This window comes from Eptesicus fuscus, chromosome 6 (assembly GCF_027574615.1).
Source record: "Eptesicus fuscus isolate TK198812 chromosome 6, DD_ASM_mEF_20220401, whole genome shotgun sequence".
NCBI lineage: Eukaryota > Metazoa > Chordata > Mammalia > Chiroptera > Vespertilionidae > Eptesicus > Eptesicus fuscus.
This window is the reverse complement of record NC_072478.1, coordinates 81,990,403-82,013,307: the sequence shown is the minus strand read 5'-3', so window position 1 is coordinate 82,013,307 and position 22,905 is coordinate 81,990,403. Positions and strand designations below refer to the sequence as shown.

At 44.5% G+C, this 22,905-nt stretch overlaps 1 protein-coding gene across 2 annotated transcripts in view; it reads right to left on the bottom strand.

Moving 5' to 3' along the window:
- Positions 1–22,905, bottom strand: part of ARHGAP26 (Rho GTPase activating protein 26) — a 408,401-nt gene that overhangs the window by 8,027 nt on the left and 377,469 nt on the right. The window contains exons 21-23 of one of the 2 annotated variants that reach the window (XM_054717998.1): positions 13,236–13,346; positions 13,071–13,100; positions 6,917–7,008 (exon numbers count right to left, since the gene is read on the bottom strand). In XM_054717998.1, the coding sequence (XP_054573973.1) occupies positions 6,917–7,008; positions 13,071–13,100; positions 13,236–13,346 (233 nt within the window). The remainder of the gene's footprint in view (positions 1–6,916; positions 7,009–13,070; positions 13,101–13,235; positions 13,347–22,905) is intronic. The other variant, XM_008140911.3, reaches the window with a different exon arrangement.

The window sequence follows — 22,905 nt, the reverse complement described above, 5'->3', positions numbered from 1 at the left end:
ATAAGAACTGAAATGCAAATTTTCATTAAGTCACCAAGGAGGGAGACAGCACCAGATCCCCACCTCACCTTTGCTTCCCTAACTAGTATTATATCATTCAACATTTGTCATTCCTCCTCTGTGTCTGATTAATTTAAAATGATAGAAGCTAACACCTAGAAATGGTGACTGGGAAACAGCCCTGGGCTCAAAGCTTTAGGTATCTATTGACTCATTTGACCTTAAATATCCCTACTTAACAGATGAGGACATGAAGGCTCAGAGAAGTTAACTTGTGCAGGGCCACAATGGTAGAGCCAGAATTTGAACCCAGCTTGTTTGACTCCAGAGCCTAAGCCCTTTTCTACAATGGTATGCCTATATTCTACCAGAGAATGTAGTCCTTGAGGATGAGAATGATGGTACATATGTGGAGCACATACAAAGTCAAGCATGTGCTCAGGCCGCAAGTTTGACATGAGTGTACAAAGTGGAGGGTCTTTTTCTAAGGGCTTGGCCAGCATCACCCACTTTCATTTTCAGAATGACTACAGAGATGGTTCTGCTATTATCCTCATTTTACTGATAAGAAACTGAGGTTCAGAGAGGTTAAGCATCTTGCCCCAAATTACACAGCTGGTAGATGATGGAGGTGGATCTGAAGCTAGGATATCTGACCCCAGAGTCTGTGGTTTTAACCACGACCACTCTGGCTCAACCCAATGCTTTGGATCTCAAAGATGCTCCTAAGTACTTGTTGGGCTGAACTATATACCAGTGTCCAACCTTCTGAATTGCACCAGTGTCCAATGCGCTGTATAAACACACACGATGCTGCAGAGAGCTGCCTGGGCAGCACTCCAGCCCAGCAAGCATATAATAAATATAAGCTGCTGCTGACATGGGCGCGCTTCCTGCCAACCACTTTCTCTCAGCTCTATCCATATAACACCACACACCCCTGTATATACAGCTCATGTTCTCTCCCCTCCTTCGCTCACAGTGGACAAGGTGCAAGTGTGCGACTAAGACCTGTAATGGCTGGCTGCCCCATGGAGAAGCAGCACTGACTGGAAGAGGCACTGTGGAGTTTGGATGCATTTACTCATTTAACAAGTGTTTATTAAGCACCTACCATGTGCCAGACACTGTGCTAAGTCCTTTCACATATTACAGAGCAAGCAGACAAGATTCTGCTCTTGGGGGAGGGGGTAAACAATCCTACCTAATAATAGACAAATATGCAAATTGACTGTACCTTCACTATGCCCACGATTGGCCAGGAGGCACGGGGGGGGCGGGACTCGGGGTGGCTGGGGTAGCTGATTGGGCCGGCGGGATACTGAGCTGCGTCGCCAGCAGTGGCATGAGCTCAGCGTCTGTGCCATGTCTGTGCTGCGGCACAGAAGAGGCCTCTGGGGCAGCGAGCTGACGTCCCGCCGTGCGGACCATCAAAAGCGGGGGAGCTGAGTGCCTGCTGCCTGAGCGGACAGGCACTCAGCTCCCCCGCAATCGAAAGCAAAAGTGTGGGAGCTGGGTGCCTGTCCACTCAGGCTGCAGGCCTTTCAGAAGCCTCCACCACGCCGGAGGCTTCTGAAAGGCCTGGTGCACCAGTGATCGAAAGGGAAAGCGTGGGAGCTGGGTGCCTGTCCGCTCAGGCTGCAGCAGGCCTTTCAGAAGCCTCCGCCACGCCGGAGGCTTCTGAAAGGCCTGGTGCACCAGCTATCGAAAGTGAGAGCGTGGGAGCTGGGTGCCTGTCCACTCAGGCACCAGACCTTTCAGAAGCCTCTGGCGCCTGGTGCACCAGCGGACAGGCACCCAGCTCCCCTGTGATCGAAAGCGAAAGCGTGTAGGGCACCCTACGCGTGCATGATTCAATCATGCACTGGGCCTCTAGTCCTATATAATAAAAGGCTAATATGCAAATCGACCGAATGGCAGAACGAGCGGTTGCTATGACACACACTGATCACCAGGGGGCAAACGCTCAATGCAGGAGCTGCCCCCTGGTGGTCAGTGCACTTCCATAGGGGGAGTGCTGCTCAGCTAGAAGCTGGGCTCATGGCTGGTGAGCGCAGCAGCGGTAGCGGGAGCCTCTCCTGCCTCTGCGGCAGTTGGACATCCCCCAGGGGCTCCCAGACTACAAGAGGGTGTAGGCTGAGATGAGGAACCCCTCACACCCCCCCAAGTGCACGGGGCCTCTAGTCTATAATAAATAAGCATATACTTTTAGGTAGAGATGAGTGGAGAGAAAGAGATTGGGATGGATATGTGGGTGAGTGGGGAGGAGCTCAACAAACTAAAATCTAAATGACCTAAAGGAGCCATTGGTTAGGGATGATGCAAGTGCAAGGGCTTGAAGTTGGGGAAAAGGTTGGTGTGGTTTTAGAACAGTCATCAGCAATTTTTCTTAAAGAGCCATATAATAAACTAGAGGCCCAGTGCATGAAAATTCATGCACTGGAGGGGGGAGTCCCTCAGCCCGGCCTGCCCCCTCTCACAGTCTGGGAGCCCTCAGGGGTAGGAGGCAACCCGGCTTTCAGGGGAAGGCAACACCCCCATCACACCTCTGCTGCTGCCACTGCCGGCAGCGCAAGCCTCGGCCAGCCCTGGTTACCTGAGCCTTGGGCAGCCGCCATCCGAGGCTTGCCTGCACCTCGGGCCGGCCCTGGGCGGCTGGGAAGCCGACATCTGAGGCTTGCCTGAGCCTTGGGCGTCGGCTGGACAGCCACCATTTGAGGCTTGCCTGTACCTCGGGCCGGCCCTGGGCGGCTGGGGGGCTGAGGGGACTGGGGGACTCAGGAGGCAGGCGCGTGGAGCCGCCTGGCCTGCCTGCAGGTGGGCTTGGCCTTGCTGCATGCCTGCTGCCCCTGAGGGGACTGGGCACTGCCATCTTTGAAGGCTGGGCAGTCAATTATCATATTCCCTCCTTATTGGCTGTGGGTGCCACCATCTTTGAGGGCGGGGCAGTTAATTAACATATTCCTTCCTTATTGGCTGTGGGTGCTGCCATCTTTGCAATGGTGTGAGGGTCAATTAGCATATTCTCTCTTTATTAGATAGGCTTGTGTCTCTACTCCACCCTGCCACTGTTTGTGCCATAGATGATATGTAAAGAGATGTGGGTAGCTGTGTTCAAGTAAAGCCTTATTTACAAAAACAGGCAGTGGGTTGGGTTTGACTGGCAGATTACGGTTGGCTGACCCCACCTGAGAAAATAAAGGCCTGTGAGGCTGTAGTGTATGGAGGGAGGGTGAGGGGGCCTGAGGGGCAGGCCCTGGACTGAGGAGGGGCTTGTCAATGATTCTCAGAGCAACAGGAGGCCCCTGGAGTATTTTAAGCAGGAGAATAATATGATGTGATTTCCATTTTTCAAAGGTCACCCTGGCTGCTGTGTGGAGAATGGGATGAGGGCAAGAGTGGACATGTCGAGGCCAGTTAGGCAGCTGGTGGAAACACCAGGTGAGAGATAGAGGCAGCTTGGGTTTGGCAGCAGAAAGGGCTGGGAGGCTGGAGACTCCATAGAGGAACTCCCTGCAACCCCACTGCCTGAGCGGCTCGGCAGCCCTGGTGAAGTTCCCTATCAGCCAAGGAGACCTGGGGCAGCCCTGCCTGTACTCACACTGCACCCTGGACTCTGGAGATAAATGGATCCAGTCCATCTCCAATCTTGAAAAGAATTCAATTTTAGTGAACACCATGTGACTTTTCCAGGTATTGCTAATCACGTAGCTTCAAGGTGAATAATGTTCCTGAGAACACGAGTTATTTCTCTTTCCAGTTACTGTTGGAGGTGCTGGCTCCTGGGGAAGTGGGCAGTTTCCGGGTAGACTGGCAAGGGCTGCCATGGAGTTATTTCCGAGTATTGCACATCCACTCCCGGTTGCACAAAGTCCAGGCGCTGACTGCACAGCATGGGCCCCTGGAATCCAGCCTTGGAGATGAGTCACTACGAAACACCAGACTCCCCCTCTTCCCTCCTTATTTATTCTTCTTGGTCCTGAAAACACACACACTCATGGACTCCAACCCTGTCATTAGGAAACTTTCTTCGAATTGGTCTGATAACTTCATCTGACAGCTGCACAGCATTCTACATAAACAGTCCTTGCCTAGTATCTCCAGCACTAAACTAATGAGACAGAACAAAGAAAGAGACCTCCCTGCCTGACGTGTAAATAGGGTTTTCCTCCTCTAATGCCTGTGAAGGGAAGGGGAAAACAGAGGATATGTAGCATTTCCCAAAAATCAGACATAATAAAATGCTATCAGCCAAACCAGTCTATAAAGTGGAGCAACATTTTGTCAGATCCTTCCACTGCAGCTCAAAGTAAACACTGAAAGGTGTCTTCTGGGCTTCATCTGGCCTTTTGCTCTTCAGGGAATTCGAAAGGTCACTGGCATTGCTGATTAAAAACAAACGAGTGTCAGTGACCTCTGCCACGACTCCCAGAGGCCACGGAGGCTTGAGCAATGCTGCTTCTTAAACCAGGCCTCCCTCGTGCTCAGTTGTCAGGACGGGTTTGTGACGATTACACGTGTGGGGTGGGAGAATCCCAGGGATGTGAGGCAGAGCACCCGGATGGGGAGGAAAGGACCTGGCAGTTAAAATTACCTACGTATCTTTTCTTTTTCTTTTTGTGGTTAGCTACTTAAACTACTTCAAACAGAAGACTTAAAAACAAATGGTAGGAATGTAAAACAGTTTTTTTTTACATTGCACCCCCCCCCCCCCCACTGGGGATCAAAAAACTTGCCTTTTGTAAATCAGTTTGGCAGTTTCTTAAACAGTTAAACATAGTTACTGTAGGACCCAGCAATCCCATTCCTGGGTATATCACCAAAATGGAAAATACATGTCCTCACAAAGACTTGTACATGAATGTTTATAGCAGCCAAAAGTGGAAATAATCAAAATGTCCATCCACTGACAAAGGGATCAAATGTGATATATTCATACACTGGAATATTATTCAGCAATAAGAAGGAATGAAGTTCTGACACATGATACAACATGGATGAACCTTGAAAAGATGCTAAGTGAAAGAAGCCAGCTAAAAAGGCTACATACTGTGTAATTCCATTTATATGAATTACCCAAGCAGGCAAATTTATGGTGACAGAAAGAATAGTGGTTACCTAGGCTGGACGGGGTAGGGTTAGAGGTACCTGGGGCTTGACTGCTAAAGTGTACAGGGTTTCTTTTGGGGGTAATGAATAGATTCTGGAATTAGATAGTGGTTATGGTTGCACAACTTTGGATATATAAAAAAAACCCTGAGTTGTACATTTTAAATGGGTACCTTTTATGGATTGTGAATATCTCAATGTAAAAGTTTAAAAAAATGGAAGAAGGGTTACACTCGAGAAAAGGAGTCACAAATCACACACACACACACACACACACACACACACACACACACACACACACACACCTTTGGGAGCTTAGACCAATTCTGTCCCTGCAGTCAGGGGTCTTCTGTGTTGTCAGAGTGAACAGCTGGTAGGACCATGCCAAGTCCCTTGCCCAGGGGAACAGTGAATTGGGGTTTAGAGGACAGATCTTTAAACTGAATTCACCGGTAAAGGTGGGGCTCTCTCAAACCCTGCGCATCTATGGGCAGTCCCTCCCCTGCAGACAGAGCAGGACACAGAATCCTGTGCGCAGCCCACTCTGGTTTGTCTGCTGCGGCAGCTGTGTCGTGTGATGACTGGGCTGTGATTCCGCCATGTGGGCCTGTTCAGGGAACACTCGCCCAACAACATGGCTTTGGACAGCCTTTGGTGGACCCACTTCCCTGCAGGTCTCTTGGGGCCGGAAAGCCCCAGCTGCTCATGGGGGAGGAGGCTGGGTGGGCTGGCTGAGCGCTCTGACTTGCAAGGGGCCCATGAAAATGGAGCAAAGGTTTAAGGACAGTGCTTTGGGGGCTCTGAGGACCATCAAAGAGGACACAGGCCCCGCAGGCCATGTGCAGTTATGGGCTCACACTGAGCCCTGCTGGCTGAGAAGGTCCAGTGTCAGGTGTGAGCTGGGAACTCCCAGGTGCCCGGTGCCTGCTCAGAATCCCTGCCATGATGAGCGCAGGGACCGTGCACCCCGGGGCAGCCCCTGGGCATGCGGATGCAGTCAAGGCTGGTCCCAGGAGCCCATCTCTGATCTGGCTTGGACCTCGAGGCCCTAACACAGAGCCAGGGCCCAGGAGTCAAGGTGATTACCTCCTACCCAGCCGAGATCCAGGCCTGGGTCCTACCAGCTGAAAAGGAAAGACGGTCACCAAGAACTATGACAGCATCAGGGTCTTGTCTAAGATGGATGGAATGACGACAATAACCACAACAATAACGTATTGAACACTGAGTATGTGTTGAGACCTATTTTACATATGTGATGTGCACTATCTTGATTTTCTCACAACCCTCTGTTTTCTGCTTGAGGTCACACAGCCAGGACTTGAGCTGGAGTGGCCTGAATCTAGAGTTCCTGTTCTCCAGTGTTACCTGTGAGCCTTGGCTGCCCTGTACTTCTGGGTTTCAGGCAGGCGGTAGGAGGGATGGTCCGTGACCCTGTGCCAAGACTGCCCATATCGGCAGACCACACGTTTTTTTTAAATATATTTTTATTGATTTCAGAGAGGAGGTGAGAGGGAGAGAGAGATAGATACATCAATGATGAGAAAGAATCATTGATTGGCTGCCTCCTGCACACCCCCACACTGGGGATCAAGCCTGCAATCCAGGCATGTGCCCTGACCAGAATCGCACCTGGGACCCTTCAGCCTGAAGGTCCACTGCTGCTCTCTCATTTTGGGAAAGGACACACAAACACACTCATTTTCAGTCTTATCCATTCAACTGAGGTTTTCCTTAGGTAGGGACTTGGAAAACTCCAGTTATTTATTTGCTGCCCCCATCTTTGCGCGGGGACAAGAAAACTCACCATTATCGAAGACCGTGCCTGCGATGAACGAGAGCTCTGAGTCGTGCTCAGCTTTGCAGGCATACAAGGCTTTTGCCTTCCGGAACGGGGTGCTGTGTGAAGACAGGCGTTTAGTTAGCAATGTTTAAAAACCCTCTGAAAGCTCCAGATACTTCTTCTCTCTTCTTCCCCTTCACTGTGAGCCACCTGGTCCTCTGGGGTGGGGAGAGCCTAACCAGGCAGCCAGTGGGTACATGAGGTGGAAAAGTTGCAAAGGTCACCAGAAAAAAAAAAAAAGAGAAATATTCAGAGAAAAGCCATGAACCCTGAGAAACCGCACTTCTTGTGGGGTGACCTTGTGCCATGTTAAAACTTGACCTAGGAGTTACAGCAGCGGAACAGTGGGAGGGCAGGCTGGAGAGGAGGGAGGAAGGGGTGGAGAGGACTTCCATTAGTGCACAGAGAACACTCCCAGCAGAGCCTGCTGAGAGCGGGCACTGCTCAGTGAGTCAAAAAGGAGAAATTCTAGCAAAGCCAGGTTTCCACTCTGGGCCACAGGCTGATATCAGCTTCTCCAGATGTTACTTATTTCTCATGGGGCTGGTGGAGCAGGATTCCAGAGCTGGAACTCCCTGACCGCCAGGGAGGGCAGGGAATAGACAAGGTATGCACGTGAACATGTGTGGGAGTGTGGGAAGAAGGGAGGGGGGGGGCACAATGCATTTTTTCCCCCTTCTCATGTCCAATGAGTGTTGACAACCGCTCTCATAGTGTATCAAAATCACCTGGGGAGCTTTTAAAAAAGTGCAGATGGCTGGGTTCTAGCCTGACTTGCAGATATAAACAGAGGCATCAGGATTTTAAAAAGGTCTCCAAGGGACTCTGGTGCGCAACAGGGCTGAGAACCACTGTTCTAGAGTTGGGGGTGGGCAAACTTTTTCTGTAAAGGGCCAGACAGGAAATGTTTTAGGCTTTGTGGGCCATATGGTCTCTGGTGTAATTACTCAACTCTGCATTGTAGCCCGGAAGCAGCCATAGATAGCATGTAAGCAAGTATGTGTGGCTGGGTTCCATCAAACGTTGACTACAAAAAACAGGTGGTGGGCGAGATTGGACCCAGGGACCACAGAATGCAAACTCGTGTTCCAGAGAGTAAACTGTAAAAACAGGTAAATCCTATTAAGATCTATAAAATTTTGCTTTGATATCCAACTAGTTCCAAATCTATGGAATTCTCAGGGTCATAAGAAAAATTACATTTAACAGCCAAGTTGGCTCTTTATTTGATAAAAGCAATTTCCTTCTCCCTCCAAGCCATCTAAGGAAGCTTATGTAGGAGTTCCAGGGCAGAATAACAAACCAGTGATAGGTGCTCTGGGTTAGACAATTACTGGAGGTATATACAGTATTATTTCATCTTCATGTGATTAATGGGCAGCCTCAAGGAGCCAGTGGTGCTAAGCCTCCCATGGTGTACCGATTTCTAGGGACCAAATGAGATTTAGCTGAGGAATGGTTGGTGTCGGGTAAATCCAGACAGACTCAGAAGGGGCAGGGCATGGTGGGTCATTCTGGAATTGTTATTTCCTGGAATCACCAAGACAGCTTTGGGAAAGAGAAGCCCTGGATGGTTGGAAACCCATCCCAGGGCCAGGCATCTAGAACTTCTAGTCTGGGCTCCATGAAAACTGAAGGAAAGAAGGCTGAAAAGGTCTACTGTGCAGAATGATAAGAGTAAATGACTATCCAGAATTTGTTGCCAGGGTGAAGTTTACTGCATTCTCTCTGGTCTTCTAGTAGCCACGAGATGATGGCCAGGTGGGAGAAAATTGGGAAATTCAGAAAAAAAGGAAGTGGGACCTCTGGGAATGCGGGAAAGAACAGCCTTTAGAACTCATCAGCTCCAATGGAAAACAGCTCTTTCTGGGTAATTATCATTAAACAGAATAAAGTTCAGAACAAGGGGCACATTCTGTGAGCTAACCAAACCCAGTCAGTGCATTGGCCATCAAGGGCCAACTATCCCACGTGCAACTTTCCAGGAAGGAAAAAAAGTTTTGGTTTTCTTTTCTTTTCTTTCTTTTTTTTCTTTTTTTTTTTTTTTTAGGGAGTGGGGAGCAGAGAGAAGTCACCTGGCTGTGAAAAGTGCTAAATCACCTAACCCCTATACTGACAGGTAAGTAGAGCCCTTTGTGACATGAAAGATGGAAGGAGAGCTCAGTGGACATTAGCCAGGTCACTGCACCTTGAGGACATGGCAGAGCAGGTGAGGAGAGCCCAAAGAGACTGCGTACAGGGAAATAAAAGGTGAGGGAAAGATCAGCTGAGGCCAGGCCCCTCCAGCTGGATTTTCATAGAGGTTACTTATTAATCTCATTAAATAAAGGGAATGGGAACAAATAGGGGCAAGCCAGGGAAACCAACTGGGATATCTGGCAGGAGGAAAGCCGAGGGTAAGTTGCCCAAGATTATCATTCGAGAGGAGTAATTTTTCACTAATATTAGGCTTTTGGAATTGAATAGTGAATTGACAATGAAATAGTACAATCAAAATAAACACAGCTCTGGCCGGTGTGATTCAGTTGGTTGGAGCGTTGTCCTAAGAACAGAAAGAAAGGTGGCAGGTTTGATTCCCAGTCAGGGCACATACCTAGGTTGCAGGTTCGATTCCCTGTCGGGTTACGTTCAGAAGGCAACCTATCCATGTTTCTCTCTCACATCAATGTTTCTCTCTCTCTAAACATCAATGAGCGGGCCCTCCTCAGGTGAGGATTAAAAAAAAAAAATCTTAAGAATAAATAAATAAATAAATAAGTAAATAAATAAATAAATAAAAACAAAGGTCAGGAAAGGGCCTTGCTTTTCTTTCAAATTAATAGGTGACTGATGGTCTATGAGAAGTTCTCTTCCCCAGTGACTTATCCCACCCCCTTGGGACATGCACAAAGATAGGAGGGATGACAGAAGGAGTGCTTTTTAAAGAGACCACCTCCATTCTCCTGGACAAGGGCTGCCAAGTAAAATATAAGATACCTAGCCAACTTTGGATTTCAGATCAATAAGGGATACTTTCTAGTATAAGTATGTCCCAAATATTACAGGAGACATACTTACACTAAAAAAAAAAAAAAAAAAAAAAATTAAAAAAAATCTTTTGTTGTTTATCTACAATCCAAATGTAACTGGGTATTCATTTTATTGGCTAAATCTGGCAACTCTACCCAGGAAAGAGTCTTATCATTTTTAAAAGTGTGTCAGCCCAGCAAGTCCAGTGTCCCATGCCATACTCCCTGCAAAAGCCTTGAGCAGTTTGCTTTAGGTAGGGTTCCTACCCAAACAGCTCCTGTTGGCACAGAGGCAGTGTTTGTAGGATTTGGCTCTGAGCAAAAAAATAAAAAATCCCCAGCAAGCATCTTTGGTTCTTTGGCTCCCTCTTTTCCACGGTGCCTCTCAGCACTGAACATAGAGAGCCTGGGGTGCCTTCGGCTGCTCCTGTAACAGTGCCCTTCAGATCTTAGCTGGGCCTTCAAGGGCATGAACAAGTTTGGAACCCTTTGCCAGTTCATTTTTCATTTTTGCCTCTGAGCATGGCACCAGGCCAGGAAAGCACTCAGAGGAGTTTCCCTCAAATGCCCTTGCAAGCCTATCAAAATGAAGACCCACTCTCCATTGTATGGCATGACAGGGAGGTGGGGCCTGACAGATTGGCAGGTTGCAATGGCTTAATCATTTAGGTACCATTTCCAGAGGCCCCCGTGCAAATGCAAGTTATGGGTTTGGGGCTGGGTGGTTTTCTGGGGTTACGAATGAAAGGCAGCTACGTTTCTGAGCTTGAACTAACAAGCACTAAAGTTGCTTGGAAGAGGGGAGAGAAAGCCACTTCTAGGGGAGACTATGTAGACATTTAGGAGACCATTGATTAAGTGTAATAAAGTACTTATTTTTATCTGCTCTCCTAGGAAAGGAAATCTGAAGTTCACATTCTGGAAGTAGATTTGGGGGAAGGCCCCACTGGGCCTGAATAATAGGTATACACCCCACCTCTTGGCTCTATATTGCAATGGCAGTTATGGGATTTTAGCCCTCTTTGTTGGCGAGCTCTGATGGGCTAGCGCCCCACTACTGTCCGTATCCGTGCTCACCTTGGCATACTAGTACATATTTAGCTCAGTGACAGCTAATTGTAAGCCCTACTCAGCCTTGCATATATCACAATGGTAGCTTCCTACAGGGTTGTGGAATAGGATCTTCAAATGGTGCTGTTTTAACCATGGCCAGAAAAGGCAGTGCTGAGTAACCATGACCCCAAACACAGCAGTGAGAAGCTTCTACTGCCTCAGTCCTCTGCCAATCTGGAAATCCTTGGGAGAGGAAAGGAGTAGCTAAAGAAAACAGACAAACAAACAAACAAACAAACAAAAAAGGGAAATATCTTGGAAGGTGAGAAGGAGTGGAGAGGTGGAACTACTGAATAGGCAACAGGGCCCCAAAGCTCAGAGACACAAAAAAGTGAATAATCTCAAAGCAGAGAGTACATTTCAGGTTTTTAGCTCAATGATTCTACTGTCCTCAGTCTCCTAACTTATCCTGTCCAAGGAGCCAATGTCTTGAATTTTTACCCCTTTTTGATCAAAACGACTAAGTCTCTGTTATGAGTGAGGGAGGCATTTGGAAGGTTATTGTCTCTGGTCACTGTGGTTTGCTCTGGTTCAGGTCTTCATGGATAATCAGTGATCTAATGAGATGCATCAATGCCATATCTACCATATCTAGTGTCCTAGAAAGTTGACAATTCCCAAAGTACCCAGAATGTGTCTAAGAAATAATTAGGAAATAACTTGAGTGTCAGGAAAATATGATTTGAATATTTACCTTATTCCTGGGTGAAGATAAAAGGAGATACTGGAAAGTTATCTTTCTCATTCTGGGACAATGTTAGGTAGAAACCCTCAAAGACCAGGACAGGCTCTGGGGCTGAAAGTTGCACGGAACCTTGAACTTGGGACCACCCATATGTTTGACAGAAAAAATGCTAGGTTGAGGGCCGAAGTCTTGAATTCTGGATTGGCTCTAGTTTAGCCACGTGACTGTACAAATCACCTCTTTGTGCCTTAGTTTTCCCTCCCTGTCATAGGGTTCAGGCCATTTCTCCTCTCATTCTCATACAAGGATAGAATGAAATGATAGATATAAAAGTATGTGGAGGACAATAAAGTAATATATACACATCTATGTATAAAAAGCACCAAGTTGTTGTTTTTCTAAGTGAGACTCATCTTTATAAATTATTTAAGCCTCTCTGCTGGAAAAGCAGGGAAAACTATAGCATGGGCCTTGGGGAGAGGAACTAAGTCAACCCTCAGAAAGAGGTGTTGGCTGCTCTCATGAGCGGTAACAGTTCATTGCACATGGAGACAGGAGTAGGCTGGGAGCACTGATGATTCCTGGGAGTGCATGGAGGGAAGGAGCTGGCCATGAACAATTTAAAGAGAAATCACTTCATATTTGGGTTCCTTATTCTGTGTTTATATTCATCTCTCTCCCAGTGGTCTGGTTTCAGCAATTAGGTGTCAGTGCTCAGTACCCACAAAAAAAAAAAAAAATGTTGCCTGATGCTGCCTAATAAAAATGAGGGAAGAAAAAGCCAGCACATGTCTTAGCACTGTTCCCTCTGAAATCATCTAATACCAAAGCACAGACAGCTCCAGGATTCAGAGTGAGCCAAACAGAAACCCATTCAGGAGGTACTCTTTCCCCAAACTTCAAGCATCACAGATTATTTTTTTTAAATATATTTTTATTGATTTCAGAGAGGAAGGGAGAGGGAGAGATAGAAACATCATTGATCGGCTGCTTCCTGGATGCCCCACACTGGAGATCGAGCCCCCTACTTGAATATGTGATCTGACCAGGAATTGAACGGTGACCTCGTGGTTCATAGGTCAACAATCAACCACTGAGCACACTGGCAGGGCAAGTATCACAGATTATTAATTCAAACTGAAGGAAGGTTCAGAAGGGTGTGGAAAATGCCAGGCTGGTTCATGAGAATGGTCCCTCCCAGCTTTGGCTCTTAGGGTGGAATTGGGGGGCGGGGGTGCAGAGGCTGGCCACCTGCTGTCTCTGACTGCCTCTGGATAAACGAGACTGGATTGGCCATGATCCGTGACTTTACCTGGAGTCTTCATGAACTGCTTCTTCTGGCCTGTCAAAAAGCAAGTGCAGATTTGGATGGCAGGGAACAAAGTTGACGAGGAGGCTGAACACTGCATGAAGAGAGGACCAAGCCAATGAGAGAACAACGGCAGCAACAGAAAACCAAACAAACCCTGCCACAGACCTGATGGGGGATGAGTCGCTGGACGTGGATGAGGTGGGCATAGGGCTGGATGGCGCCGAGAACATGGGCCAAGATGGCGAGAGGGGTGAAGTTGGGCTTGGATTCGGGGGGCTGCAAGACATAACAACCAGAAAACTCATCAGCACACAGGGAAACCACAGTGGGAGCACAGGAGGTCCATGGAAGGCCACATGACAGGGAGCTGGAGCAACTAGAGAAGCACTGAACCCAGACATGTCATCAGTGCCAGTCAGTTCTTCCAGCTAAAGCTTGTCCGGTAATCCTGGGAGCATTACCGTGTTTCCTTGCCCTGCAGGATAACTGCTTTCTCATGACAGGAGCTTCACCAGTTGTGTCCATTGTGCCTTTGGCCAAAGGTGATAAATGCCCACTCCCATACCCTATCCCAGGGTGATAAGTTCCCACTCCCATACCCTATCCCAGGCCTCTGTCTGGGGGAGGGCTAGCTTTTAATCAGCCTTCAGCTTCCCCTACTGCATGAGTATTTTTAAAGTCATGTCTCAGCAAAAATGACCATTTTTTCCAGGCCACACAGGCTATTGAGCTAGAAAACAATTTCCTGTTTACATTTTTAACTAAATGGGCTGTCTGCCATTTGGAGACCCGGAGAAGTACCGCGTTAGAAAAATGGCAACGGATGGAGGATGTGTCTGGAAAGGACACACACCTCTAGAGAGAGGCCTTACAGTTACGGGCAGTGTGCTGTTTCTCTGAGGTTTGCTTTCCAGGTCTGCTCTTCCTCTTTTCATAGGTTCTGGGCATTTTGATGCTCAAAGAAAAACCCCAGAGGGGAGGCAGTAAAAAAAAAAAGAGGAATGGAAACCTCAAATCTGTCATTTTGTTCTTTGGTGGCTGGCTGATCAAAAGTTTGGAGAGGAAAGGTTGAAATTACTCACTAAAATATGGTTTGATTTTAATTGGTCATGTTAAGCCCTTCGACTTCTTTCCACAAACAAACAAACATTTCAGCAACTCTGTAAAATTGCATGAAATCACAGAAAGTGCGAACACTAATGGCTGAGAAAACAATGTGAGGACCACCTGGCCACACCACCACCTGCAGCCCCTGGACCTCAGCCAACGCTGGACTGTTTGGTTCAAGCACTTTGTAGAGGTGAAAATGACAGCACTCTCATGCAGGGAACAGACTTTCTCAACATAGTGGGAATTAGCAAGAACATGTAAATGTACTACTTAATGGGACATACTCAATTCAGACACGAGACTCAATTACGGCTCTAATTACCTAGAGTTGCAACATAAATTCCTATGGCAATATACAGTAAAAACCCATTGTGTGAGTTCATCAGATAGCCTCATACTTAATGAATGAAACATTATGAAATACTATTATGTGTATTACATTTCTAGAATATAAATGCTATGAGGTAGGGATTTTTGTCCATTTTGTTTACAGCTATACCTCCAGAGTCTAAAATAGTACCTGAAGTATTCAATAAATAATTACTAAGTGAATTAGTGAATCTTGTTTAGCCCACCCAACAAGTCAAAAGGCACTACTGTAATTCATGCTACACAGATGAATTTTGAGGCTTGTCTGAAGATGCTCAGCCTGTTAAGTTACAAGACTGAGAGGTTCAGACCCCAATGCCTGACTCCAAGCCTCTGGTATAATAAGACTTGCTCCGTTCCTCGATACTATGCCAAGTGTCTTCACAGACTCAGCCATAGCATCAGAAGCCTTCTGAATCACTGATTTATGACTTTCCTTTAGATGCCAAACACATTTGCAAGGGAAATTGGGAATGCAGTAACAGACTCAATAAGACTCAACAAATTGTAATTCTAACAAAATTCCCAATCCTGCCTCCAGTCTTCTGTCTGCTAGATTCATCCAGCAGATGGAATCCACAAAATATGAGATTAAATTAGAAGAGCATGTCTTTTTCTCCCATTAATTTAGCAAAGACTAGTTAGTGAGAATTTAGTATGATCAAGACAAAAAAGTGGAATACAAGTTAGTATTTGCCAAGGTTCCTAACTTCAAGAACTTATGACGTATTTGACAATATGGCACAGATTTAAAAACAATTGCAGATGCTAAAATCCTCAACAAAATATTAGCAAACGGATCAAGCAATACATTAAAAAGACCATATACCATGATCAAGTGGAATTTATTCCTGGGATGCAAGGTTGGTTCAATAGCTGCAAATCAATAAATGTGATACACCACACAAACAAAATGAAGAATAAAAAACATTGATCATATTGGCAGATGTAGAAAAAGCACTTGATAAAACCCAGAACCCATTTATGATAAAAACTCTCAGCAAAGAGGTAATAGAGGGAACATATCTCAACATAATAAAGGTTATATATGACAAACCCACAGTCAACATCATACACAATTGGTAAACACTATAAGCATTTCCCTTAAGACCATGAATAAGATAGAGATGTCCTCTTCACCACTCTTATTCAACAAAGTACTGGAAGTCCTAGCCACAGCAGACAAGAAGAAGAAATAAAAGGCATCCAAATTGTAAAGGAAGAAAACTGTCATTATTTGCAGATGGTATGATACTATATATAGAGAAGCCTAAAGATCACTAAGAAACTACTAGTACTTATAAGTGAATTCAATATAGTAGCAGAATACTAAATAAATATCCAGAAACCAGTTGCATTTTTATATACTAATAACAAGCTATCAGAAAGGGTAACTAAGAAAACAATCCCATTTACAGTTGCAACAGAAAATAAAATAAAATACCTAGGAATAAATTTAACCAAGGATGTAAAAGACCTGTACTTGGAAAATTATAATGAAGAAAGAAAGGCAAGAAGGTACAAATAAGTGAAGCATATACCACTTCATGGGTAGGGAGATGTAATATCATTAAAATGTCCATATTATTCAAAGCAATATAGTATAGATTCAATGCAATTCCTATCAAAATACTAATGACGTATTTCATAGAACTAGAACAAATATTCCAAAAATTTATATAGAACTACAAAAGACCTCAAATAGCACAGCAATCTTGAGAAAGAAGAACAAAGTTGGAGGAATCAAACTATCTGATATCAAACCATACTACAAGGCCATAGTAATCAAAACAGTATGGTACTGGCACAAAACAGTAGATCAATGGAACAGAATAGAGAGTCCAGAAATGAACCCACACCTATATTGCCAGTTAATATTTGACAAAGGAGATAAAACATACAATGGAGTAAAGATAGTCTATTCAATAAAGGTGTTGGGGAAATTGGACAGATATGTGCAAAAAGTGAAAATAGACCACCTTCTTAGACCATACACAAAAATAAACTCAAAATGGATTAAATACTTAAACATTAGACTCGAAACCATAAAAATCCCAGAAGTAAATATAAGTAGTAAAATCTTGTATATTTCTCGTAGCAATATTTTTTTCTGATATATCTCCTCAGGAAAGAGAAACAACAACAACAAAAATAAACAAATAGAATTTTATCAAACTAAAAAGGTTTTGCACAGCAAAGAAAACCATAAGCAAAATCAAAAGACAGCCCACTGAATGGGAGGACATATTCACCAATGGTACATCTGCTAAGGGGTTAATACCCAAAATTTATAAAGAACTTATACAACCCAACAGAAAATAAACAAACAACCCAATTAAAAAATGGGCAAAGGACCTGAAGTGACAACTGTCCAAAGAGGACATACAGGTGCCAATAGACATGAAAAGATGCTCAACATCACTAATCATCAGAGAAATGCAAATTAAACCACAATGAGACATCAATGAGCTATCATCTCACACCATAAGAAGGGCTATCATCAATAAGTCCACAGAAAAGTGTTGGCAAGGATGTAGACCCTTGTGCACTGCTGGTGGGAATGCAGATTGATGCAGCCACTGTGAAAAGCAGTATGAAGTTATCTTAAAAAATTAAAAATGAAACTGGGAATATATCCAAAAAGCTGGAAAACTAATTCAAAAGACTATAGACACCCCTATGTTTATTGCAGCATTATTTTCAACAGGCAAGATTTGGAAGTAGTCCAAGTGACCATCAGTAGATTAGTGAATAAAAAAGCTGTGGTATTTACACAATGGAATACTGTTTGGCTGGAAGAAGGAGAAGGAGAAAGAGAAAGAGGAGGATGAGGAGGAAGAGGAGGAGGAAGAGGAGGAGGAGGAGAAGGGGAAGAGGAAGGGGAAGAGGAAGGAAAAGGAGAAGGAGAAGGAGAAGGAGAAGGAGGAGGATGAGGAGGAGGAAGGGGGGGGAGGAGGAGGAGGAGATCTTACTCTTTGTGACAGCATGATGGACCTGGAGAGCATTATGCTAAGTGAAATAAGCCAGTCAGAGAAAGATAAGTATCACATGACTTCACTCATGCATAGAATCTAATGAACAAAATAAACTAACAAACAAAATAGAAACCAACTCATAGAGAACAAATTGACTGCTGTCTGAGGGGAGGGGAGTTAGGGGGATGGGTGAAAAAAGGTGAAGGGATCAAGCAAAAACAAACAAAACAACTCATGATACAGACAATAGCATGGTGATTACCAGAGGGAAAGGAGGTGGGAAGAGGTAGAAGAGGGTATAGGGGGATAAGTGGTGATAGCAGGAGACTTGGCTGCTGGTGGTGAGCACACAATACAATATACAGATGATGTGTTATGGAATTGTACACCTGAAACCTATATACTTTTGTTAACCAATGTCAACCCAATACATTCAATTTAAAATAAATAAAACCACCTCCCTTTTAGAAAGCAAACAGAAATAAACAGGAAAAAAACAACTCTTATGTAAGATAGTGGATTCATTGCTCTATTATTAATACCTGCTCCCACTTGACCTTGTCTCCAGTCCTGGGAGAAAGTGCAGCCTCGTTTGTATGTGCAGTCCTCAGTTTCTTCCGTGGCTGCAGCTGGTAAGAAAGGCCTAACTTTCTCAGTCCTCTCACCACAACCCACCTCACTAGATAATGACCCAGCAGGCACCAATGACCTGGTGATGACTTCCCAACTGCAGCCTGGCCCAGGAACCTGAGTTCTGATCAGGACAAACTTGGAGGGTCAAGAGTGCAGCCCAGGCCCAGAGGCCGGGACTCATCTGGTCCTCTGGGCAGTGATCAGCATAAGACAATTAAAAAGTCCTTAGGACTGTTTCTGAGAAATTTTTTCCCTTTTTAGTGGCTTATATAAGTAGGAAACACCTCCAGTTTCCTACCTCATCTGTATCGAGAATGATGCCTTTGGCTAAAGGCATGGTTGGCAACATAGTCAATGAAGACAATTGGGTTCGAAATGTTTTCTCATGTCCTTGGATATCTCAGTGGTTTTTGGCCAGACATACACTGAGATTATCTGGGGGTACAGCTGGAATGCAGGGTATTCATAAAAACTATAGGAATGTACTCAATCTCCATGTCAACTGCCATGGTATTAACTGTAATTTTTACCAACTAACAGAATTTAATTTGTTTGTTTGTGTTTAGTCATAGCAATAACATTTATGTGCTATAAAATGACCACAATTTAAATTTATGAGCACTAAGTTTTAGTATAACAATAAAACGCCACAGTTCTTCTATGATTTTTTAAACTACTGTTTATTTGTGCTTCATAGCCACATCAAGAAAACTCACTGTCACCAATACCATTGAACATTTTTATATACCACAATGATTGATGTCTGTAGTGGGAGAATGACTGTAAACATATAAATGCTCCTCCAAGGAACAGGCAGCACATTATATTTTAGTTTTGATGCAACTCAGAAAACACAAAAGGGGGAAATAATGGCGCACAAGGAGGAGAATGGCCCGAGGCTCTTTGTATCATCTTTCACGCCGGAAGTGTCTGGCTAGACGTTACTTAAAACTCACAACAGCACCCCAAATGTCCAAAACAAAACAAATAAAAAATGACCAGCTTTCCTATTGGCTCTGAAACCTACAATATTAAATTCTCAAACTCTTTTCCCACTAATGAGGCCAAAGATAACAGGATAGGAAAAAATAATTTTATAACTACAATCTTAGCATATGACCCCCAAAGGCCTCTGTAGCCCTCAAGACCAGCTGGAAGGGAGTCTCTGAGCTGAACACCCCAGCATACTGTTTATCCTAAATACTTTTGAGGTTCTGCCAGGCCCCCATATCAAGGCTCAACTGTAACAGCAACAGCTTACATGTTAGCATGGAAGGAACACTTGCCCGTTTGACTTGGATTCAAGAGGAAGGCTTGCATCAGCTCTAGTTTGCTGGTCTACAGTGTCCTCAAAAGTCCCAGTCAATCCCTTTGACATTCACTGGACAGTGAAGAAATAACGGTTTAGGAAGATAAGGCTCAAAGGCCTGGCAGCATGCTGGGTTGTGGCTGATAGTTCATGCAATATCATGAGCTTGACACCTTTCTGTGGTGACTCACTGGAACAATGGCATGTCTGCTGCACTGGCCAGAGCTTGCCTGCCATACTGTGGAGGGGGCTGCCCAGCAGCTCCCAATCTGATCATGGCTGGGGCAGCCCCTAGTAGTTAAAACTTGGGCTGCTAGAGGCTGAGCAGTAAGCTGACCTTGAAAAAGAAAGCTATTCTTTTTTTTTTTAATTTTGATACTCAAAATTACAGATGGCATTGTAGAAAATTGGAAAATACCAAAAAGCAAGTAATAAAATCATATCTAATTTATAGCCCTGATAATGCCTGTTACCATCTTGACATATTTCCTTTTTTTTTGGGGGGGGGGGGAGAGTGATAATACTACATATAGGATGAGGCAAAAGTAGGTTTACAGTTTTTCATACGGAAAATACAATAATTAATAAATAATAATCAAGAGTAAACTCTGTTTCACATACTCACAAAGGTACACCTACTTTTGCCTCACCCTGTACATAGTTATAGCCTTTTTCACCCAAGTAAGCATTTTCTTATGTCAGTAAATAGCCTTTGATATCATGTTTTTGAAATGGCAACAGGGTATTCGGTTATGGGGTATATATACCTTGATTTATGTAACCATTCTCTTTTTGTGTACACTCCGATTATTATCCCCCTTCAGCTATTATAAATAGTGCTGCAACTCACTTCCTTGCTGAGGATCATTGTCTGTGTCTCCAATTGTTTCCTTAGCATAAATTCCTGGATGTTAAATTAGTGGGTCAAAGCTTAAGAGGCTTCTTTAAAGGGTCCTGATACATACTAGCAAGTAGCTTTTCAGAAGGTTCTACTGAACTGCATTCCCACAACAGTGTGGGGACTGCCTCTTCTCTCTCACCATGGCCCCACCAGCATGGAGCATTATCATTTTTAAAAAATCAAATGGGGCTTTGTTTTTTTCCAGGTCACAAAGGTTACCTCGATTTTTCTCTTCCTAGCATTTCCAATGATATAAAAATGAATATAATTCTCTTCCTGTGTTCTGTTTCCATCTGGAGGCAATGGTAATTTTCCAAAGGGCATTCTGCCAAGGAGGTAGTGTGGGGAAGGAGACAGGAAGATGGATAGAAAGACAGACAAACACAACTAGGGATGTGGGACCTGGTCAAATATTGGTATGGCTGCTCCGAGAGGAACTGGGAGTGGTGGATGGTTAGCTTAGTCTCGGACTCTCAAAGATTGAACTAAATAAAAGGGATGATGTACATAGGCGAAGCCAGAGTCTTGCGCCAGCAGCATACTGTGGAGAAGTCACAAAACTAGTATTTATATCTCTCTGCCAGGCAGTAAACTGTGATCTGCAGCTCAGGTTCCCAGTCATGGGCCTCAGGCCTGGGCTGGGCTGTGGGATTGCTGGTCCAGGGATGACCTAAATACTCCCTCAGTCCTCCTTCCCAATTAGACCTGGGCCAGGAATGCTGCTATTAAATCCAAGGACTGCTTATATATTTTTTTTTCTTTCCTCCTATAATGAAAAAGAAGAGAAAATTCCATGAACACCTATCTAATCTAATCCAAAATTAGTGAATTCTTCTGTTTTGGAAAATAGCCCTTTACGTTTTGACTTAAAGTACCATAAAAAGAGAAGGAACCTCAAACTTCAGCCAGGGAAACGGCCAAAAGAAATACTGGTAAACTGGATAGTGGTGAATCAGAGCATATTACACAAAAACTGACTTTTATTTGTTGCAAATTTGAACACATATATTCTTTACATGTGTCCACTGAAGCTTTTACAACACAGAAATCCTATACAGATCCCAACCTGCCTAGTGTTCAGTATGTGCCTGACAACTTTACAACAGAAAACCCACGCGCCCCCAGGTTGCACTGTTCTGTGTTCTTTTCTGACTCTTACCAGTGTGCATGGGTACTTACAGATTCTTTCCCCTCATCTAGCATAATTTCATATGCATTTTATTCAGACAATGACAGAGTCGTGATGTTTATTTTAATGAGAGGAGCTGGGGAAATTCCCCCTAAGGCCTTAGCAATTATACACAATTACTTTAAAAATAGTTTTTAAATTATTTGCTTTAAAAATAGTTCGACTAGTCTAAGTGCAGTGATTCAGTTTTCCAGCTTAAAAAATTGTTCTGAAGTACAAGTTTCAAATAAAATTAAATCTCAGACAAAGTGTGGTGGGAATGGCAAATAATTCCATGATTTAAGTAAAATCCAAAATTCAAGATAGGGCCTCTGTCACTGTTAAGGCTCCCCAAGTCAATCATGCAAACATCTTCATATAGCATAATACAGAAATATGAGGTAGAAGGAGAAACTCTGAATTGGAATGAAAGATACCTGGACAAGGGTCCCAGTTCAACCACTCATTTCCCAGGAAACAACCCCAAGGGAAAGGACCAGTGAGGTTAAATGGGACAAATGCCTCTCTCATGCTCCATGGTACACAACACATACTGAGCCTAATATTCTTTCCTGTTAAGTCTGAATATAGCCCCTCAATCTTTTTCAATACCACATTTCAGGTACATCAGAATGGGTCCTTAAAATGTATTTACTCTCTTTCAAGTAACAAATTATGAAGTTATTTGTAAGGAAACACTGAAGCATTTTGGGGCACTACAAAGGATCTAATTATAAGATTTGCTATTTCAAAAGATTTGAATGGTTGCTGAGAAATCCCAATACAGCCTTACTATTGTAAACTGAGTGCAGTACAACTGTTGTTCTCTGTATAATGGAGATATTGCAAAAACAAATCAATTCACTGTAACTTAAAAGGAAAGCAACAGATCTCTAGATTTAATTTTCTACTGTTCTGAGGCATAACTTAAAGCCACCATTCGAATGCTAGGAATGTTTAAACACTACTCTTAAAATAAAATCTGCAAGCAAGGAACTGTACCTGCCTCAGGGGGTTGAGAATGGGGACCTGGTGCACAGGCATGCAATGGACATTCAGTTTTTACTTTTATACTGTTTGGATTTTAAAAATCATGAGCTTATATTATTTTTCTAGAGGCCCAGTGCATGAAAATTCATGCACTGGAGGGGGTGTCCCTCAGCCTGGCCTTCCCCCTCTCACAGTCCAGGAGCCCTCAGGGGCGGGAGGTGACCCGGCGATCAGGGGAAGGTGACTCCCCATCACACCTCTGCTGCTGCCACTGCCGGCAGCGCAAGCCTTGGCTGGCCCTGGTTACCTGAGCCTTGGGTGGCCCTGGGCAACTGGGCAGCTGCCATCCAAGACTTGCCTGCACCTCAGGCCAGCCCTGG